The 23,410-nt window shown below is 46.3% G+C and overlaps 1 protein-coding gene across 1 annotated transcript in view; it reads right to left on the minus strand.

The window, feature by feature from the left end:
- Adamts17 (ADAM metallopeptidase with thrombospondin type 1 motif 17) overlaps positions 1 to 23,410 on the minus strand; it is a 306,153-nt gene that overhangs the window by 96,153 nt on the left and 186,590 nt on the right. Inside the window, exons 13-15 of the mRNA XM_021167985.3 lie at positions 11,631 to 11,797; positions 5,752 to 5,879; positions 1,379 to 1,499 (exon numbers count right to left, since the gene is read on the minus strand). Of these exons, the coding sequence (XP_021023644.1) occupies positions 1,379 to 1,499; positions 5,752 to 5,879; positions 11,631 to 11,797 (416 nt within the window). The remainder of the gene's footprint in view (positions 1 to 1,378; positions 1,500 to 5,751; positions 5,880 to 11,630; positions 11,798 to 23,410) is intronic.

Raw genomic sequence — 23,410 nt, forward strand, 5'->3', positions numbered from 1 at the left:
AGAAGTCAGGATTAAATAGTAACCCCTTGCCAACTGGGGAGGTTTAATTCCCGACTTCGATGATAACTACACAAGGCAAATCCAGGGTGCCCAGAAGTGAAACAGTATCAGATTCACCAAAGCAAAGAGCAATCGTCTAAGTGTTAGGGCTATGCTGCCCAAGGAACCCTTCTATGACAAGGATGTGCTCTGTCTGACCTGAGACCCACCAGCCCTGCTGGAAATGGGGAACCTGAAATGTTGCCGTCATTTCTAAGTCAGTTTAATTTCTGCCAGTTATGATTTAAATTTGGGTAGACTTGAATGGTTGGTGTATTTTGCATAGGACAGTTCAGGTCCAGAGGGCAAAGTCCCCCCAAATGAACTAATCCTACTGGTAGCTTCTGCTTCTCTCTGGAGCAATGTGATGGGTGTCAACTTCAACTTTTTTTTTTTTTTTTTTTTTTTTTTTTGGTTTTTTGAGACAGGGTTTCTCTGTGCAGCCCTGGCTGTCCTGGAACTCACTCTGTAGACCAGGCTGGCTTCGAACTCAAAAATCCACCTGCCTCTGCCTCCCAAGTGCTGGGATTAAAGGCATGTGCCACCACTGCCTGGCTGTCAACTTCAACTTGTACATGTATGTGTGTCTATGTGTGGTGTGTACAAATGTAGTGTGTATGTTGATGTCAAATGTCACGTTGTGGGAGTTGGTTCTCTATTTCCACCATGTGGGTTTGGGGGATTGAACTCAGGTTACCTTCAATTTTCATGGCAAACACATCTCCTGGCCCTGAAATTCTGTTTTTAAATTTAAATTTGCGTTTGCTATTACCTCTGGGTTTGCTTTCATAAGATCCTGACTAGTGTGTCCTTTTGATAGTTTCTAGAAGGGATGGGCCTATAGACCCAGCTTTCTATCCACACAGGAAGGTCTGACTTCTGCCTTATCCTATGGGCTGTTCTTCAAGGCAGGACTTAAAACCATGATTCTGTTCTCTCAATGGGAGAGAACTGACATGTTGCTATGCAAAGCCACGTGCAGGGATTAGAATAGATGTACTCCAGCTTAGATTCATTCATTCTCTTGAAGGTCTGGAGAGTCACTTTGTAGAGACTGCCCACTCGTCCTCATTCTCTCCCACAGATGTCCTACTCCTCACCCGACTGAAGGCCATAAGCTGATGTCCTCTGTGACAGCAGACCAGCAAATGGCCTCCTGTTTCTGGACCAAGAAGCCCAGGGCTGGAAAGGTGGTGCAGATGGAAAGATCAAGAACACTCGGCAGGAATGTTGATGTACAAAAAGCCACACCACCATTAGCATTGGGGCAAAGAAGATGAAAGGTAAAGTGTGTGTTAGTGATCCTGTAACCAACATAGCCCTTGGGCCCAGCACTCACCTGTCCCCCGGGAGTGGCTGAAGTCACCCTTCACCACACGGCAGGTCTTGCCATCACCGCTGCAGACACCACACCTGTCTTCTTTAGCCGCAGATCCGATGATGCCGTCACATCCAATTTTCTAGAAAACCAAAGGGCTGGTTCATCTGTGTTTAAGATTCCTTGATGTTTTGAAGCTGATTCCCTGCACAACTGATTTCTCTGAGAGGCAATGTGCCTGGGGGGGACCCTGTCACATTTTAGTTATTATTAAATTCAGAAGAGAGAGAAAAAAAACTTAACCAGAATACAGATTTGATTTGTCTTTTTTATCTTTTTATGAATTTATCAAATGTATTTGAAAACATGCACTATGGAATAAAGGAGCCTTGCTACCCTAAAATACCCACAGGGGTATCATCTACACATCTCTGAGAAGCAGGACAACCAACCTCTGCCTCACCAGAGCAGACACATCAGGGTGGTGAAGCAGGTAGCCAGAGGGGGGGCGTGGTCACACCATGCCATACTTTACTTCTTACTCTGTGAAGTTGCTCAGTAGAAACTGACCAGAGCTGAGAGAGCATCACAGATCATGGGATCTGCTCAGAGCAGAAGGCTCAGCCAATATCCCATTGCTAAAACTGCATGTAAGGTTCTGTATCCTGCCTCTGAGTCTCACAGTTACTATCCAAGCTATTGGTGGCATAGCTACAAGCTGGCGTCAGAATGGGCCTCTCACCCCAGCCTCTCATGTCACTGGGACCTGCTTCCTTTGACTTCCCCACTTCCGTCATGTGCTCTCCGATGTAGCTCTTCCTTCCACTGGCTTCCTGTGATTTCTAATCCACTCCCATGTTATCATTGCAAGTCTCTGGCTTCATTGCTGGCTGCTTATCTTGAAATTCAGCTAAGGTTTCCTGATTAAGCAGCTTTGTATGCTCTACATAAACATCCCACTTGGTCCCCATAGCTTCTCCCAACAGCAGTGAAGGGAACTTTGCACATCAAGTGCTGAAAAGATGCAAGTCAGATGGCCCCTTAGGTGAACCCTGGGTTCTCAGGCTGAGGTCAGATGGCCCCTTAGGTGAACTTTCGGTTCTAAGGTTGAGCCAGGCCTCCCAGTTCTGCCTATGTCACCTTTTGCATTTGGGAGCCAGGCCTGCAGAGATATCCTTGTCAGAACAGCAGCAAATCTGAGGCCTGAAGGAAGACAGCCAAAGCACTTTGCCAACAGGACACTTTCTCCCTTTGCTAAAGTCAGTGAAAGAAGTCTATAATATGCTTGGCAGGGACAGACATGATTCTTTCGAAATGGAAGCGACCATAAAGCACGATTAAAGTCATGATTTCTGAGTGTTAGTGGAGCTTTAACAACTGCATTTATGAGCCTCAGTGTTCCAAGAGAACAAGATGACCAAACCCAAGGACACTCCAAACAGTAAGTGGTCTCAAGCCTTCCCACAGCACCCTGCTGGTCCAGGGCTACTCTCTCGTTCGCCCTTAAGGAATCTTCAGAACAACCACTTCTGAGCTCCCAAGTTCCTAGCCAACATGCACTGGCCAGGGTGCTGTTCTTTTGGAAAAGTTAGGGACAAGAATGCCTCGTGGAATAACAAAAAGTACAAGATGTCATGGAACTGGCAAGCTACGCATAAGCTCTCTTTGGTCAAGGCAGTTCCTATATCACATGCAGACTTAAGTTCGAAGAGATCTAGTTCAGAGCCACGTGCTGGAGTGTGCCACGTGCTGGAGTGTGCCACGTGCTGGAGTGTGCCACATGCTGGAGTGCACCATGTGTAAGCCATGTTCTGGAGTGTGCTGTGTGCTGGAGCGTGCTGTGTGCTGGAGTGTGCCATGTGCTAGAGTGTGCCATGTGCTAGAGAGGACGATGTGCAGGCCATATGCAAAAGACATCTTTGCCCCAGGCATGAGAAGCATTGGTTTCTACTGATTTGAATCCTGGATCCCAGGCCTAGAAGCTTTGCCCTGTTGTCAGCAGCAAATATCCTCCTGTCAGCACACCTAATAGCAGAGGCTTTGTCCTCCTCCTCTTTGACCTTCTCTTTAGCATTTGTCACAGTGTGCCACCCACAGTACCTTCAATCTGTGTATACTTGTCTTTCCGTATCCACTGGGAATTGGTTCTAGAACTCCTCAAACACAGGAAGATCCAGGGATGTTTAAGTCCCTTACAGAAAATGATGAAGTGTTTACCCAGAACCTACACACATTCTCTTGTAAGCTTTCAATCATCTCAGAGTAGATATAGTAGTGAATAAATGTAAATAAGTTTTTATTATTTATAATTAAATAATAGTAAATCGATAATGATAAGAAAAACTTGCATATGTTCAGGAAAAATACATTTTTTCTGAAGTATTTTGCATTTAAAGTCAGTCGAGTCTATAGACAGAATCCATCCAAGGCCGTTATTGAGGACCTACTATGTCTAACCTGAGGACAGAGGTGTGTAAGAAAGAGAAAATAATGCAGAAATAAGCAGATATTTCAGAATGTGTTACAATTCTTGTCTGTTTCTCTCCCAGCTCTTGAGACTTCCTCTCTCACTTCCTCAGCTGCCTGGGCATGGCCAACTGAGCATGTGCCAACTCTGAGCCAACCTTTTGCTTCTCTCTGATTTTCTCAGTAATTCACCTTCTCTCTAGACTCCAACAACCAAAAGTCTTGAGCCCAATTCTTCCTCCACTTCCCAGACACGTATAGTCAGAGTCTGATGTGTGACCTTTCTGGAATTCTAGACAACGTTTGGATTTAGTGGATCATTTCATCTCCAAAGCTGCTCCAGTCCCACTTGCAAATTCTAGTCAGACATCACCAGTATGGCTTGTAAATGATAAGCACCTCATCTTAGCCTGGAACCACTGAGCCATCTGACAATACCTGGGCAAGGACCTGAGAAATCCATTGTCACAGTACATGGAATAGTCTCAGGTTGAAAAACCTGAGATTAAATCCAATTTCATGGGATGTGCCCATTGGCACATACCACTAGGAACTGAAGTTATGCTCAGCATAAACATAGGCTTCACTGGCTGGAGAATCTGAGGATTCTTAGAAGGACCTCCTCGTTGGCAAGACTACTGAAGCAGATGCCTGCAAGGGGCTGGGCTGGTTCAGTTGTCCCTGACCTAAAAGGTATAAGAGCTTGGACTTGTAAAGCTTCTAGAACAAGAATTACGTCACTGGTTTGCAATATGCCAACATGCAGGATGATCCAGGCAAGCATGGCATTTAGGAAGCAGAGACCACTAGCAGGCTTCTTGAGAACTGTGAGCAATGCTCAGCAATAATGATAAGATCTTTCTTCCTGCTGTCCAGAAACAGGGCCTGGAACATTCTTTGCTACAATAAAGTATCTCAGAAGGGCCTGCTCAAGCACTCCTTGGTTTCTGGGAGGTGTCCTTGCTAAGACACATGGGGACTTAACGTATCTGTTAGATACAAAGCCAGGAATTGTTTCCTTGAAAGATTAACCAATGTGATTGGCTTGGGCTATTCAGGAAGAAACCTACTTAGGTTGAAACTGTTTGCTTTCGCCCCTCCATCATGTGAGGATGGACTATAAAGAAGCTATTCATGAGAAGTGAGCCCTCACCAGATGAAAAATATACCCACTGTTGAGACCTTGGCTTTTTGTGCCTTTAGCATGGTGGGAGGTAGCTTCATCCTTTATAAGCCAGACTATTTCTTCACCACAACTGCTTGATGGGGTTAACTCTGCTCAGGCTGAGCTGAGTCATGACAAGATGACCCCTGTGGGCAGAGGTTGCTTTACCTGAGCTGTATCCCCTGCCCATTGAAAAGTCATAGCCTCTCCATCCTCCTGGTCTTACTTCACCCCACCAGATGCTCCTTCTGATGGCTAGAGACTGACAACAGGACAACAGAGCACTTTTTTCCTTCTTCCTCCCTTCCTCCTTGCTTTGGGTATTTGTCAATTTCCTAATAAGTCATGAGTTGGGGATCTATGGCCCAGAGGGTGGAAGGCTCCTCAGATGTCAGGCACATCGCTCTCCCTGGACACTGTCTGCAAAGGTGCTTGTTTGTAAGTAAACACAGTGTGCTGTCTGCTCATCCTCCAGTCCTATCTCATACACTCCGGCTCTTTGTATAAATCATGGTTATCTAGAGGAATTTTCAAATAGTTTCAAGAGGCTGTTGATCTTTCAACCACTTAAGCCTACCGTCACATAATACTCAGTCACTGCCAAGGGCAGGGCATGTGCTGGTGCCACTGGCCATGGAGGGGGCAGCAAAGACATCCTTGAGAAAACCTCCTCCCCGCTGACCTGCAAAAGCCCCCAGCTCCACTGGGGATGAGGAAACCTTTATCAACAGCCCCACCAAGGACAGTAGGAAAATCAGGTCACCTGGCATCTGCCATACACGCAGAGGTCAGCCTCGTAGGGTCCACAGGGTGTGCCATCCAGGACCCTGTCAGCCACCAGCAGCGGGGACTCCTTCCCGAGGGGTGAGCAGTAGAGTTCACAGGGCTTATCTGAGGAGGGAAAGGTTGGTGGGTGTTGATGTGGGAAGGGGTATATGGGCAATGTGAGTGGAGGGGGAGGGGGAGGGAGAGGGGAGGGACAAGCACAAGTGAGCAGTGAGCCCAATAGCAGAGTGATTAGTGCAGATCAAGGTCTCAGTCACTTAGCTCTGTCCTCAATACCTGAGGACATTTAAAACACAGATCAGAATCCCCTGCCTCAGTAAATGGAAGCTTATTAGATGGGAATAATGAGAGGTCATCAGGTGTTTGAGGCTCCCCGTGAGTGCCTTAGGGGGCACAACACAGCTCTGTAGTCTGAATGGTCTAGTGTGTCTATTGCACACCATTAGTAAACTTTATATTGTCTCTAAGGTTTCACTGTTAAGAAGTAGCTTGAAAGTATGGGTCTTAACTTTCCTTTGGTCTAATGTGTTAACACGGAGAGCCAATGGCTTTATTTGATATCAGTAATGATGATGATGATGATGATGCTGTGATAAAGAAGTCATAGACATTTATGATCATCTACATGCCAAGCAACACACTAAGTGATGTCTGCCCCACTTAGTGCAGATGAGCATGGGGCTCAGAGGACACGTACAACTCCTCCAACAGGAACAGCCACACTCCTCTTTGTCCCATCTTGATGGTCTTTGACCATCAGTGTTTACTCTGACTGAGGAACCCTCGGGGCCCCAAATACCAAGGAATAAAATGGTACCGCCAAAACCAAGCCACAATGTTCATAAATATTTATGGTCTCTAAGTGTATGCTTGGATTTGAATGGAAATGGGAATGGGATTTGGGCAGAAAGGCAGGAGCTCTTCTGAGGAAAGTTGGAGTCTGGAAAGTTCCAGCATGGAAAGGGATAAAAGTTTTGGTTCTTCGGTACAAATTTCAGAGATGTGGAGACTCTAAATCAGGGGAGGTGACTAGGTGGATAGATGTTGGCTGAGATCTTTTAGGCAAGGCATTCTCCTGATCTCTACCTGACTCTGACTGTGCCATCTGCAGATGGCACCCTCCAGGCTCAGTCACGTGGGACACCAGGGCTTGACAGCAGAGGTGAGAGGTGGAGATCCCTTCATTGGCAAGAATTCCCTGCATTTGCCCACTTCCTCCCCCTCCAAGGATTATACTCAGTTCTTTCTCCCAAAGGGATTGAGGACAGTCCTTTTAAATTGAGAGAAAGGGGTTCAGAGTTCCTCCAAATTCTCTGAATAGTCGCTGCCCCTGCCATTCCCCTCCCCCCCTCCAGGTTGCTGTGAGTGGGAAGTTAAATCTCCAGGAGAAAAGATCCCTTTAAATATCATGAGGTCGTGGGCTTCAGCTCTGAGCACAGCACGAGAACTCTTACATCCCTAGGAGTACGGGAGGGGATGAAATCTTAAAAGCCATACAGCCACGCACAACAAGGAAAGATGCCTAGAACACGCCCCCTGCATGGATGGTGTGTGCTTAGATGAGTTCTGGCTGAGGCTTCTGTCTGGCTTCTCAGAGGCCTGCCTGTTGGCAAGGGCTTCTAACTGACCAGAAGCTACAGCCAGAGCAAGAAAGATGGGCTCTGAGGCTTGAGAGCTGGTGATTACATCAGCTTAGAGGTCTGGAATTCCTCCCAAGCGCCAGAGGGAACATGGATACTGCGGCTCACAATGTTCTTATAGCCCTCTCAGACTTGGTCTTTACTTTTAAGGCAGAGTCTAGTTAATGTTGAGGCCGGAATAAGTGATCATCTAAGTTCTGTCTTCTGTCTTGACTACTCAGTCTTCTCTCCCACAAGCTGTCCACCAGGACTTCATAACCAGTTCCCAGGTACCAGGCTTTAGCTGATTGGATCAGTAAAGTCGGCCTGACTATCAAGAGACCAATCAGTCTTTCTTCTGGAATAGCTAGACCCTCTAGACAGGTCTCAGTTAACTGGATATAGCACTTACCACAGCTAGAATGACTGATGTCTTTTCCCTGACAACTCAACACTGAAACTCCATGACACAGAGAGGCCATGGCTCACGGCTGGTGGGTCGCAGAGAAGGCTAGGTTATTTTCTTTATAATTCAGAAATATGCAAAGCTCTGAAAATGAGCGTTTTCTTATATGTGTGTCAAACTATTTGGCTGTAAAACCATCCTTTTCTGACAGGAATGATAACCCACCTCATTAGCCACCATATCCCCCTCCCCTGCCACCCCCACCCCCTGCAGGCCACCATGTGTCCTCTTGGGTGCCAGCGGGGATGTTAATATGTGGCTACTGAGCCATCATTGAATTTCAAACACTACAGAGCTTTGAATTCTGAGTCGTAAGTGATCTTGAAGGATTCAGAGATGCGACACAGATTTACTTAATGGGACCTGTGGGTTTCCCTAGTTGGCGGTTCGGTTCGAGGAGAAGTTTAGAGAAATGTATACTGCACTGGGGCAGGGCTCCTGGAGGCCATAGAAAAAGGGCCTAATGTTTTCAGATATCTTGGTTCCAGCCCCTCATTGGTCCTTTGGGAACACCCTTGGTCTTTGTCACAATGATCCTCCATCTCTGGGCCACTTGGCTGAGTAGGAGTCACGGCTGTGATCCTCCCATCTCTTATTTGCTCAGACGCTCAGACGGGAGGGTGGGGGATGTCTCTTGTGTGAACCAAAGGAGCTGGGAAAAAGGCACTTTGTCCAGACACGGCTTTCCAACACTTTAGTGAGGATGGAGCCTGCTGTTGGCCTGGTCACATGGGTCTGAACCTCTGGACATTTCTACTGTGAAAAGATCCCACAGGGAAAGCAGAAACAGATCTGGCAAGCGGCCACCTCAGTGGGTTTCTGTCTTAGGGCTTTTCCTCTTTGGGATCTTTTCTGAGGAGAGTCTTTGTTCCTCCTTTGGAGGTGGAATGGATTTGTGGTCCCGAGTCCTCCTTCGGAAAGTCTACCTCTGCAAGAATTCTTTTTAAAAGAGGGAAAGGGAGAGGAGAGAAAATACTGCTTCCCCTTTACTGACTTGTGCGTCACTCGCCAAAGAATTCTGCAGCGATAGCAGTGCTATGAATAGGGCAGTTATAAAGGGCTGTGAGGAGCCAGAGCCCAACCACAGGGATCACTCCTATCACGGCTCAGCTACAACTGTGCCTCGTAGAAAGAGGGGTTTCAGGGGACCATTTATCATCAGCCATCTGAATCAGCCATTTATTATTGCATTGTTGCCCTTCTGAAATGCTTTTAAAATGCTGGCTTCTGTTTGTACTGAGAAAAATGGAACCTCGTGCGTAAGAAGTCGTGGCAATTTCACCACAGAGGACATTGGGTCAAGCTACCCTCACAAAGCCCTGAACCGGAGGTCTCTCCTTCAAAGGTTGAACACCTCCAGTCTGTAAGTCTTATCAAATATGACTGGCTTTTTCAGGTCAAGGTATTTCTTAGATCTAATTGTTTGTTACGTGGGTAGAATGAAACAAGAGACAAATGGGTGAGAAAATGCAGCCTAGCCCTGTCAAAGTCCTCAAGGAGTCTCCTCATGAGGGAGGCCTGGGCTGACAGCAGTCTTAGTTACTATGATGATAAGGGGACCAAAACATTCAGCCATTCAAAAGCAGTTAGTGGTCAATAGAAATTTAAGGTGGAGTTGCTCAAGTGGGGTTTCTGCCCTGAATACATGAAGCAAGTCCAGTTAAAAACAAAGCAAGCAAGCAACAAACAGCCTCCCCTCCCCCTGCCTCCCACAGAGCTGAGAGGAAATGTTCAGGGGACAGGGGCACCTCAGCCCTCATGCCTTCTGGCTCAAGGAAAGGGGGAAAGGCAAAAAAGGCTTCAATCCATCGTTCCCTGGCTCTCTGGAGAGAACGAAAGGCTTGGTACCAGAGTGGTTCCCATCACAGCGAGCTGCTGTACTGGAACACGCACCATCTCTGGTAATATCTCGGTTCCAATCAGGGGTCTGAATATGCCTGAGGTAGCTGGGAGCTGCTAGGCTGCTCATGCCCAGACAGAAAAGTAAGGGTGCCTCCAACAGTACCCTCTATTTTGGGAGAGGGAAGTCTCTTGTCTCTTCTCTTTTTTTGGGAAAGTTGGGGATGAGAAAGCTAAGCTCCTGGGGAATTCTGCTGGCATGGCTAAGTGACAGCACGGCCATCATTACGCCCCCACCTCCGCCCCCGACCCCTGCCAATGAGGTATCTTTTTAAATACAAAAAAAAAATATATCTGGGAAATGAGCTTTCTATTTCTTCCAAGGTCCCCAGGTAAGCGGGTAATGTTAAAAACAACGTGTTATTTTACGAGCTAGCTCAAACCTGAGAGATCAGGCTGTTGGGCTAAGAGCTGCAGATCTGAAGCTGTTGATGCTGGGGATATCTGCCCCCCCCCAACATCTAGGTGTATTTGAACTTGTAATTGCTGGTACCCAAATGGGGATTTCCTGGGGAAGAAAACCAAGACTTGGTGTGAGAATTCATTCTTCTGTAAACCCCTCGAATGTAGAATCAGCCTCAGTTGACTTAGTTCTAAGGATCCCTCACTGTGCCCGAGACTTCTTCCTTCCTGCCAGAGTATTTGGGTACTGACAGCCAGTGGGTTATTTTCTGAGTCAACTCTGTCAGCTGCTGGAGCTTAGACATCACGTAACCTGCCCCCTCCCATCCTCAGAATCTTCTTTTGCATGGTCAGGACAGGTGATAGAGGTGAATGTAGACCTAACTTGTACCTGGCTTGTGGTATGCTTGATAAATGGGACCATATTGTCAGTATTACAATACAAAGTACTGTTTCTTAAGGGGGAAGACTTTTAGGCAAAACCCCAATACTCTAGGCCTTGGGGTGTCCTTACCTACAATGACCAAACATCACAAACTCTATGAAGACATGGCCCAACACCTAGACTTATTTCTAGGGCCTGAAAACATAGTGGCAGCTTAAGGCATATAGTCTCCCGGTGGGGGAGAATGTTTTTTTAGAAAGAAAATGTGACCTGTGCTGGTTACCCTCTTTCCTTTATTGTACACGGTTCTCAAAAGTCTTCCAAGTACTTCCAGGCAAAGAGTAAAGCCAACCCAAGTAAGCCAAGGAAAGCAAAATGGCACACACTCAAAACACACCACTCTACTCCTGGTACCGCAGAACACAGCAGAGTGGGAAACATACGCTAGCACACCTGCCTTGCTGAAAATGAATCTAGCCTACCATTTGCCTTTATGGCCTGTGGGGAGATCTCATGTTGTCAGAATTCAGCATCACTATTGGAGCAGGAGCAGGAGCAGGAGCAGGAGCAGGAGCAGGAGCAGGAGCAGGAGCAGGAGCAGGAGCAGGAGCAGGAGCAGGGAGCAGGGAGCAGGGAGCAGGGAGCAGGGAGCAGGGAGCAGGAGCAGGAGCAGGGAGCAGGGAGCAGGGAGCAGGGAGCAGGGAGCAGGGAGCAGGGAGCAGGGAGCAGGGAGCAGGGAGCAGGGAGCAGGAGCAGGAGCAGGGAGCAGGGAGCAGGGAGCAGGGAGCAGGGAGCAGGAGCAGGAGCAGGAGCAGGAGCAGGAGCAGGGAGCAGGGAGCAGGGAGCAGGGAGCAGGAGCAGGAGCAGGGAGCAGGGAGCAGGGAGCAGGAGCAGGAGCAGGAGCAGGAGCAGGAGCAGGAGCAGGAGCAGGAGCAGGAGCAGGACTAACTTGGGCAGAAGACAGCAGTGTTCTCAGGTGGGCTGGGCTGGGAGTTGGGGATTATGAGCATCCCTAACTGGGTTTTGTAGTTCTTGGGAAAAGAGGGAAGGAGGCCACAATGAAAGGAAGGGTCATATGCCATTACCATCAACCACCACTGCTGTCAACAGGCCTCTCTTCTTGCTGCTCAGTCGGTCATGGGCTTGGCACTGCTGGTCCCGGAAGCTGGGCACACCCTTGGGGCAGGGCAGCTTCTCACAGGCAGCATGTTCTACGCTGGCACCCTGGCAGTGTGTGCCACCAGGTCCAGGGCTAGAAAAAAGAAGATCTGTGTTAGCCAGATGATCTGTGGGAACAGTGGGGGGGGGTACTGGGCAGTTGCTAGGAAGGTGTAGGCAACGTTTCCAGAGTAACTGGGTCTCTCATGTCGATCACATCTGTGTAAGCCCAGTTCCACACCATGCTAAACTGTGTTCAGCAGAAAACTGCATCAGAGGACTGTAAATAAAGGTGATCTGGAAAGAGGACACAGTGGGTGTCAGTTCAGTACGATCCACAGGTTGTATCTTCCATCCAGATTTAAGACTTGGTCACAGGGAACCTTGAACACCCCAAAGGATATTCTGTTACTTAAAACAATAAATCACTATAAATAAAGACCTTTAAAACACTCTTGGATATGTTCTAGAAGTTTCCATGTTTTAGGAGGAATAAAGAGTTCTCGTTTACTTTCTAACAAAGTGGGGTGATTAATACATTCACACATGGTCGGTCTCTGGATATTGGCCAGTTAATTCTCAGCTCTGCAAGTGTGAACCCAATACTGTGGCCTGGATTCCTGGGTGTCATGTCTAGACTGACTGGGTGATAAGCAGGTCTAGAGAATGGGCTGTGATCCCTGGCAGAGTGAACACATTTAAGGTTCATCTAGACAGAAGGGTGGGGTGCTAGTTGGGATGGTCCCAGTGTGGCTTTGCTTAGCTTCTCTGAGAGGCCGCAAGGCATCCTTGAGGGACTCTGACCTGGACAAGCTTAAGGCTTCCATACATCTCCATGGTACCAAGGTCATGATGACATATTGTGACTACTTGCTTTTTATTGAAATTCAGCACAAGAAAAAAAATCCTGTGTCCTAGGTATTTATACACTCTCATGTCTGGTACCTACACTTTGTACTCACAAACCAAGTATTGGGGTTAGTGGGGTATTTCTTTCCCTCCCTCTGTCTCTCATCATGTCCACAGGCTACTCTCTGATCATGGTTTTAGAGGAAAGATGTAAGAATAGAGAATGGCAAAAGTCTTTATTAAAAATCTACACCAGCAATCAATGAGCCTTTTCCATAAAAGGGTCAGATTATACGTAGCTTTGGTCTTTTGAGCCACACAGTTTATTGCAGCAACTGCTGCTGGTATAGAAGCAGCCAGAGACAGTATGTGAAATAATAATTCACATGCTGATATATTATTATATAATATATAATAATATAATAATAATAAATAATTCAGCTGTGTTGTAATAAAATGTTATATAAACATCTGGTAGAGTGGTGAGTCAACTGCTCTAGTATACAGAGTATTATGGGAATTATTGTCATTGTAATAGGAAAGTTTTCAGGACTGAGAAACAAAGAAGGGATGCATGATATAGCGTGTATCTTCTCGCAAACTTCTAAGCTCAACCATGTCCCCCTCTCCTTAATTGTATAATAAAATCCTACCCTGCCAGTGCCTCCAGCAGAGCCTGGGTCGGACCTCAATAAATAGCAGATTGACTGAACTAACTACATGAAGATTGATTACTTTAAAATGATGGGGGGGGGGGAATGAGTAGGGGAGAGAGAGAGAGAGAGAGAGATGTCAAAGAAGCCGGCAGAGTGGAAAGCACCAGGAGCCTCCCCACATCCACGATGCAGGGATATGTCTCTATCTAAACAGCTAAAACTGTCATCCATAACTACTTCTGAAATGTGGGAGTGTATGTCACAGCTTGTAGATTCCTGGCCGGGACACTGTACTTTGCACTGGTCTACTTCGTCCTTTAGTGTGGCAGAAGCTAATATCCATCTTCCACCTCAAGCATCATGAAAGGCAGCCAAGATCCTGATGGAGCTGGGGTGTGAGAAAAGCCTTATTCACCAAACGCTCAGCCTCTGTGCTCCCAGTGCTGACTGTGTTCTGACCCCTGAGCTGAAACTGCCGAAAACCCCAGCAGGTGACATGGCTTCCGGGAACTTTCAAAGATCAGCTACTCTGTACCATTTTTCCTTCTTAAGGCTTGTCAGTTTCTAGGATGGTCAGGACTACATAGAGAGACCCTGTCTCGAAATAATAATAATAATAAAAAAAAGTAGATAGGTAAGTGGCAGATATTTAGGGATTAACTCATTTAAAAGTAATTGGATCTCCAGAACTTAGAAGGCTATGAGGCATGTCCCGGAAAATGTCCAGGGTGAGAAAAGACCTTAAACTTTTCCTTCAGATTGACACCGGCATCGAGATCTCATTCAGCCATAAACAAATACAATAAAATGTATCTGCAGATCCCATCCCTGATAACTCTGTTATTAAGCAATAGACAAATTTGTTAATAGACAAATACTTTAAAACTATTCTCATAGTGATACTTAAGAGTGAAAGGAAAACACAGAGACAGGTATGTATGCTGTATGAACGTGAGATGGATGGAGCTATTGCAAAGAAACAAAAGTAAAATTATCCACAATAATCAGATGATCTTAGAGCAAGAAGAACGAACCTACAAACTTGAAAAGAATTTCTGTGTTGCTGCGCTAGAATGCCCTGACCAAAGGCAAGTGGGGGAGGAGTTTTCATGTCTTCTAGGACACACTCCATCACTCACTGAAGGAGTTAGGACATAATCTGTAACATTCTGAATATTTGTTTTGAACCAACAGATAAATGTAGGCCCCACCCTCTATTTAGGGCACTACTCTTTGCAGCAGATGGAGAACATTACATCACAACAAGTCACAACAACAAAAAAAAGTCACCACAAGTCAAAATGCAGAATTGCAGAGCCAGTTCCAGTGGATACACATGGGGCTCAGGGAACATTGTGGGAGAGGGGCAGAAAGACAGTAAGAGCTGGGTGGGGGGGTCAGGGAGTTTGCTGTGAGACTGCATCTTCTAGGAATGTCAGAAGCTACACCAGTAAGGTCTCACTCACATGACTGCCTACACCTGAGCTGAACAAGGATAACAACAACACACACGCTAATATGGACAGGCGAAAGCCCGCAAGGCCTCAAATCTATACAAAGGACTACAGGCAACTAAGGAATGCTGGGAAAAATAGTCCTCCCCAGGAAACAGCACACCACCTGATCATTATGAATAGTCAGCCTTGAAAATATATGCACAAGTAACATTATACAGACTAACCATGTTGTATAGAATATATATATATGTATGTATGTATGTATGTATATATATATGTGTGTGTGTGTGTGTGTGTGTGTGTGTGTGTGTGTGTATGCATGTATATAATAACAAAAATGAGAGAGCCAGGAGGGGCATATGGAAGGGGTTTGAGTAAGGAACAGAAAGGGAAAATAATGTAATTATATTATCTTGAAAAATAAAAGAAACAATTTTCAAATGGATATAGAAATGTAGGCGAGTGTCTTTCAAATTTCAATGAAATGATACTCAGGATAGCATGAGAAGAGTCTCTAGTTAAAGCAGGCTTTGTGCTCAGCTTTGTTAATACCAAGTTCCAGAGAGACACTAAAGAGGAACACGCTTTCCTCCCATTTCCCTGGGCACACCTCATTAGCACCTTCGGGCAGCATCCTCCTGCATGCCACAGGAACGGCTTTGAGTATAGGAGCCATTGAAACAGAGCCTGCCCTGTTCTGCAATGCAGCTTCTCTCCTCTGACACCCACCCTGTCTTCCCAGAGGGTTCAGTTTCCAGGCTTTGTCCCTGTCGGTGGGCCTTGGATGAGACCTCTCTGAGGATGCTAACAGAGTCTCAGACCTAGATATGAAGGGGCATCCTCACCCAGATAAGACATGAAGCCTACATCCAGACATTCTGTAACCATCAGAGTTCTGGCTGTCTCTAAGTACCTATTTCCCACTGACTCTAATCACTTGCTATATAAAGCAAGGGTTTCTTCATGGTAAACTTACGAGGGCTGGGGAGATGGCTTACTAGCTGAAGTGTTTGCCACACAAGCATGAATAATGGAGTTTGGAATCCAAGAATCCAAGTCAATGCTGGATAGGCATGATATTCTGCCTGGACTTTGAGCCTTGGAAGACAGAGACAGGTGATTCCCCAGAGCAAGCTGGCTAGCAGAACTAGCCATCCCAAGGATCACAGGGCTTGGCTGAGAGATCCTGTCTTGACGAATAAGGTGGAAGAGCTCTGGTAGATGTGTCCCAACATCAGTCTTGGGCCTCCATGTGTGCACATGTGCCCACAGGATGCACAGCTACACAGTGCAAACATGCATAAACACATGTGCAACACACACGTATAAAAATGGAAAAAGAAAAGATCCATAACTCAAAAAATTGATGAAAATAATTAAAACTGTTATTCTGAAGAACACAGGAAATGAGAAATACTGACTAGCTACGTGGCCTACGACCCAAGTAATCCCCCAACCACGTATGGCAGGGTCACACAGGCCTTTACTCTTCATGTCCAGCTTTGCAGTACGCTAATTTCTCAGATTGACAGTTTTGCTTCCTGTAATTTCAGTTACAGACAATCAAACATGGTCTAAAAATATAAAATAGGAAATACTACAAATATACAATTCATAAGTATTAATGTGATTATTTTGTTTATCATTGTTATTAACTTGTTACTGTACCTAATTTTAAAGTTAAACTTCTCATGGGCCTGGGTGTCTAGGAAGAAGCATAGCACATATAAGGCTTGGCATTATTCATGGTCTCAGCATTCCAGGAGACAAGAGGAATGGTAACCATAGAGATTGTGTGGAATAACCAGGCCATCAATGGGATCTTGCTACATGCATAGCGATTCTGCAGCCTTTAGAAAAAGGTACCCTTCATCTGTGGCACAGAGTAACATAAAGAGTGGCTGTGGGAGGGAGTGGCTGGGGAAAAGGTCTACAGAGGATGACACAGTGGGACTGAGTTTACCAAGCATCCCATGCTGGGTTGCCTGGACAGAGCCTGAGTCATAGACACAAGGGCCTGGACTTAGGGAAATGTTTTGCTGAATCAGCAAGGGCAGGGAGGCATGGCGGGATCCACTTGTGGTGAGTGTGAAGCAGAGGGCAGGGACTCTTGTTTACCCTGGAGGTCCTCTGGAGCCGTTTGGGGTGGATCAAGACAAAACACATCTAGGAAGACTAAGACAACAAAATCCCAGCACAACAAAGCAAAAATGAATTCATAATAGAATAGTCATTCCCCTCTGAGAGCAGCTAGTGGGCCTACATCCTTTATTCTGACAGAGAACTAGAAAGCCCAGGCCTCTGGGTGTCATAGCTTAGGCTCCATGGCTCTGTAGGGCCTGTGACAGGGAGGTGACAGCAAGTTGAAATCTTACCCTAATGTGGGGTCCAGCTATCATCTGAGGATGCACAGGAGACAGTCTGAGTACAAACAAACAAAATAAACAGAAAACAAAACAACCCCCCCCCCAGAGGTTCTTGACCATGTCCTTCAGATATAGACACCAAAGATTCAGTGTAAGGGAAGGATGGCTGTTCAGGGGTGTGAGCTAGGACTGGAAACACAGAAATAACACAAAACTGCCCAGTAACTGTTAAAGGATGGCTCGAGACAAAGACAGTTGGGCACGAGGGGTTTTAAAGATGCATCTCTAGGACTCAGAAGATGGCTTATTGTCACACAAGGATAAGGACCAGTGTTTGGATCACCTGCACCTACATAAACACCATGGTTGCCATGGCAACCCATCATAATCCTTGCACTTGGGAGGCAGAGACAAGATCTCCTGAGCAAGACAGCTAATGAAACTTGTTGAGGTGTTGAGTTCCAGATTTAAGTTAGAGACCCTGCCTCAAAACCCAAGGTGGGGAGAAATCATAGCAGATGCCGCTCTCCACAGGCATGAGCACAGACATGCACCCACACACATATGACCACACATAGGAGACAAGAGGAATGGTAAAAAATGATGCATGTCTGATGTCAATCCTCCATGTTTAAAGCATCATCTTTCAGGACCTTCTAAACCTTGATAAAGCTCAGATAGATATAAACTAAAAGGGTTTGAACAGGCCCTGCCCAAGAAAAGGATACCCAGGGGAGGCATACAAAGATGCTCAACTTCATTGCTGGTGAGCGAAACCTAAACCTTAGAGATGCTACAACAGACCCACCAGAATGTCCACAGTGGAGAAGACCAACGGCAGCGTGTGGCAGCAAGGAGGTGGGACAAATAGAAACCCATGGGCTCATGGCAGCACAGACAGGGCAGCCACCATGCAAAGCTAGCCAGTTGTCACGTGGCCACACATGCAGGCACCCAGAGCCAGCACCTTCACTTGCTGGGTCCTAGCACACACATGCGTGGATGCCGCAATGTGTGTGAGCCTGGTGGTAATGAACGATACTTTGCAGGACATTCTCATTTTCACTAGGTTTGACTTTTCTAAACATGTTTAAGAATAAATGAGAATAAGGGAGTGAGGCTTTGAGGAGAAGCAGGTGTGGAGAGAAGGCGTAGTCCATCCTCCTCTGATCCTCCCCAAGCTGTTCCCGTCTCCTTACCAGGGTCGGCTTTACAGCACCACGGACTGCTGTGAGCATCCACAGAGAAACAGTAAAGATAAGGCAACGGTAGACTGGGCGGCTGCCAGCCTGCCCTTCCTTGGGAGGGATAGGACAGATAAATTCATGTAAGCTACAAGAGGAGGATCCTGTTGGTGCACCTTGGGGCAATGTGTTTCTAGTGTTAAGATCTCTGAGAAGTATCTATGCCAAATTGTCACTGCTGCTAAGAATAGACAACTTAAGAGGTTTGTTTGTTTGTTTGTTTGTTTATAACGAGGAACCCATAGAAAGTCAAGTCACTATACTGAAAGCACACACATGGGACTCACTAGGGACATAAAGCGAAGCACAGTCATAGAACTCTACTCTGCCTTCCCACCTCTGAGTACCAAGTGACTAGCTGCTTCCCCGTCCCTTTGATGTGGCCAAGGGGTGACAATGCTGCAGTGGCCCTGATGTTCCAACCTCTCTCCTCTGCTCTTCATGCCATCCTGCAGGTACCGGGACAGAAAGCATCTTGATATATGTTCACCTGAGTCTTTCTCTCTGCCTCCCCCTTTCACGCAGCATCAAAATCCAGAACAGAGATGAATTTTCCACTAACTCTAAGCAAGAGCAATACAAATGGCAGGAAAGAACAAACATAGGAAGCTGCCCCCCCCCACACCTCTGTGTATACTGGGAAGCAAAACCACCAATAGCTATAAAAATCAGGACCAGGAAAAAAGGGTGGGGTGATGGGGGAGTCTGGCCAGTATCTTTGGACAGTGAATAAACCAGCTGCAGAATAAAGGGAAAGGAGCCAGGGATGTGCAGAGAAAACCATGGGGAGAGGCTCATGGGAATGTTCCAAGCTGTACACAGTGGTGAGCTCTGGCCATCCTCTTGGAATATCAGGGCAGTGAGCTGTCTGATTTAAGGAGTGAGACGGAGAATATGTTGTTATGGTCAGAGCTTGGCGCAGAGTCCACGATCAGCTGTGCTTTGTAACAATCATCACACAGGCATTGTGCAAGATCAGGCCATACTCTCTAAGCCCTAATTGCCTGCACTGCTGACCCAGTTACTTAAGGAAACACCAGGGCTGCTGGGATACACCTGCCTACAGTCTGACTGTGTTTTTCTCCTTTTTCTGGGTTGGCTCCGGGAAGGATGGATGGACTCTTATAGACCATTTTCCAAGGAGACAGGGACAAGTTACTCTCATTCCCAACAGGAAATGGAGGTGAATGGTCATAGCAAATGATCAGACTGACTACCAAGGCGTCAATATTACAGGATCAAAATTTTCTAACTTGAAAAACCCAAGGCTGGGTTGACACGCTCAGGCTTATTCCTGAGCACTTCTGGCTATAAATGACAGCACTGCAGGGGATAAGTGGACTACATAGCCTGGCTTGTTAGAGCATCCAAGAGGTGATACAGGTTAACGGAGCTTATTGGTGACCTATTATTTGGTCTGTTGGATTTGGTTAACTTTAGTGTTTCTGAAGTGAAGAAAGACATTAGGGATGTATAATGGAGGCCTGGGAAAGGCAGAAAGATTGCTTCTAGGAAAACAGGATGCCCCAGCATATTTTATTGTGCTATTAGGCAGGGAAGGGAAGGTGGAGCCTGCCCTAGGTCTACAGGAAGCTCCAAGGCCAATGAGAACAAAGCAAAACTCAACTGAGTTGAAATAGGAGTGGCAGAGCAGCTGCAATGCTAGGAGGATGCTTAGACAGAATGTAGCAGAACCCCACTTTAAACAGGGTGGTCAGTGAAGGGGCTCCTCTGGGGATAAGCAATTTGCACTGGGATCTTAATAATGGCAATGGCAAGTTAGGCCTAGGAGAGTGCTGATGAAGGCCCTGGGCTGGACCACTGTGGCTGAAGAACAGACAAGATGCTTCAAGGTAAGGGTGGGCTCAATGGTGGTCACATTGGTCCCCTAAGACAGGCTGGCTGTAACAGGAGAACACCACTGTACTCAGAAAAAGGGCTGCGAAGGGGATGCACTTCAGAATCTTAAGCTGAGGATATCTCACACAGGACTGAAATCCAATGGTATGTACATCCAACGGTATGTACTTCTAGGAGATGAGAAGGAAGAGACCACATGAAAGTGTGCGTAGACTGTGGTATGTCTGTAAGCTGGTGAGGACAAAGACCATCGGAGCCAAGAAGCCAGAACACATACAGGAAACACACTATCTTCCAGGCACTCAAGGAGGAACCAATCCCATAGAGACCCTTGATTTTGGACTTCTGCTTGCCTTTTTTCTTTCTTTCTCTCTCTCTTTCTCTCTTTTGCTCTTTCTTTCTCTTTTCTTCCTTCCTTCCTTTCTTTCTTTTATAAAAAAAGGATTAATTACCAAGCCATTGGCTACTATTTACCTGTGTGACCTGGGGTAAGACATCAAGTTGATATACTAGTCTGTTTCGGGTCTCCACAATGGGTATTAAAAAAGGAGCCTCTTCCACAGAACTGCCTGGCTAATAACCCACAGAGCCCATGTATTCCACAGTGCTTCAGGAAATTGATAAGTGGTGATGGTGGGCCCCATTTGCCTGACTTGTTATAAACAGCTGCATGTGAGACAAGGGGGTAACCATAGACACAGGGCTGTGCCCTTGAGAAAGGCAGAAATGGGAGTTGTCTTAGCTAGTAGGGTTTTACTGCTGTCAATAGACACCATGACCAAGGCAAGTCTTATAAAAGAACATTTCATTGGGGCTGGCTTACAGACTCAGAGGTTCAGTTCAGCATCATCAAGGCAGGAACATAGCAGCATCCAGGCAGGCATGGTGCAGGAGGAGCTGAGAGCTCTCCATCTTCCTCTGAAGGCTATTAGCAGAATATTCACTTCCAGACAGCTAGGACAAGGGTCTTAAACCCACGCCCACAGTGGCACACCTACTCCAACAGGGCCACACCTCCTAACAGAGTCACTCTCTGGGCCGAACATATACAAACCATCACAGTGGTGATATGTATGAAGAAGGTAGAAGTGAATAGGGAAGACAGTGTAGCTTACAAGGGATCTGGTTTGAAATAGGGGTAAGGGGAATTGTGGGAGGGTGGGCAGGATTTTGTATGTCTTTGCTTGTTGCTGTAAACCATGCCTGGCATTATTTATACCTAATGCTGAGAGCAGGGTTAAAAAATCCATTAGAAGGAACACAGGCTTTGAAGGAACAAGAACAGTGGCCTTCTCTTTCTGGTACATTTTAAGCAACAGTCTGTCCCACAGCCACCAGACCTGCAGAGATTGGGCGACCAGAGACACACACCATTATCCAACACCACTGTGTGAAAAGGCCACATGCCTGCAGCTGTGTGTGTGTGTGTGACCTTTTCATTCTCTCAATCCTCAATGACAAAGCATGTGAAGTAAGGACGAGGTAAGTTCCTTCGTGACAGCAATGGGGCTGAGGGCGAGGGTTTGCGCACAATGGGGTGTTTGAGAATGCAGATAAATAAAAGAACATTGTATAAGCACTTTGTCTTCTGGGGCCACTGGGTCTGAAGGGATGGGACTAGATTCCCAACACATAGAACCTCAGAGCAGGGCGAGCCAGGATGGGTACAGCAACATAATTCTAGGTACTGGGAAGTCTTAAGGAGACTCGCTTGCAAAATGCCAAATACCCCTGGGTAGGACAGAGCAGCAGAAGGGCAGGTCAAGATGCAGTTGGGATTGACAGCCTTGGTGAGAAGCCACAAAGCCCTGGAAAGTCTCTTCTGCAAGTTGTCTCCAGCAGGGGGATCTTAGCCAATAGCACTGCAAGATACAACGTTAACCCTGGGCCATGAAAAGTACGCCTAAAGCATTTTCCTAGCTCTGGGGACATTGTGTGATATGTACAAGTACTGCTGTCACCTAAATAAATCAAACTGCCCAGCATGTCAGGACACAGGGGATGTTGAACATTTAGAGGCTCTGCGTGATGCTTGCTGGGAACCACCTGATAAGGGTTGACATATGTGATAAGCCAGAGGCGACCAGTATTCAGCCAAGGCTCTAAGCATAACAGAGACAGCCTTCTACACTCATATAAGCCCCTCCCACCCTGTGCTGAGCTGCAGTACAGTTCTGTGAGGTAGACAGGACAAGGTAGGTGTCGACATCCTGTTTCTGCTAGTGACAAGGACCACTTATGCAATGCCAAAGGTATCCCACCAATTTTTACCGTTTTTACCAGTCAGACAAGTAGACACTGCCGGGGGCTGTAGAGTAAGGAATATGACTAGACTTAAGACTGGCCTATGCTAGTTTCTACATTTGGGTCTTCCTCCTCTCACACACCAGTGGGCTCTAGTGAGGGAAACTAAAGCCCAGGGAAAGGAGAGTTTTCCTCAAGGTCAGATGGCCAATGAGTATGACATCTGGAGCCCAAACCTAGGTCTATGAATCCAAACCCACATCGCTCCTTTGAGAGTCAGAGCTATGACTTTCAACTGTGCCATGTTTTAAAAAATAAAACAAACAAACAAACCCTCCCCTCCAATCATTTCTCACAACTCAGCCAAATGTCTCTCCTGCCCTTAGTAGGCTTTCAATAAAGAAAGTCATTCCTAACAGTTTAAACACCTACTGTGTGCCAGACATTAAGCTGTATCTCAATTGAAAAAGACATTTTACCTAACGCCAATTGTTACAGGTCACTGAAAATTATGATGTTACTGTCACTTACTAAACTATAGATGTCACCTCTCCTTATAAAGGACATTTTCCTAGTGTTGTTTAGGTCTTGGCATTACCTGGAGTGGTGAAGGATCCAATCACCCCTGTGATTTAACATCGGGGCTTTTTACAAACAAGAGGTATCTGCTAATTAGTCATCAATGTGACTTCGATGTGAAAAACTATTTCCTGTTTAGACACAATTTAGCATGTGCTCTCTCTCTAAATGGACAGGGTATCTGATGGAGGATATCTGAGAGAAAAGTAGATCATCAAAGAGGATGTTTAAAATTGGGAAAGTCCAAAGGAGGAAAAACCCCATGGGGGCATAGTTATTATATTGGAGCATAAAAATCTATCTCTGAGTTTTCCAGGGCAAATCTCCTGGGGTGAACAGGAAGGGTCTTTGGTCTATCATAGTCAATAAAAAGGAATTTAGAAAAATACCTGTTCCCCCCCCCCGCCCCCCATCAAATAGTTCTAGAAGGAGAAACAGTGAAAATTCATCCA

The sequence above is a fragment of the Mus caroli genome, unplaced genomic scaffold, assembly GCF_978045245.1.
Source record: "Mus caroli unplaced genomic scaffold, Mus_caroli_1 scaffold_8, whole genome shotgun sequence".
In the NCBI taxonomy this organism is placed as follows: Eukaryota; Metazoa; Chordata; class Mammalia; order Rodentia; family Muridae; genus Mus; species Mus caroli.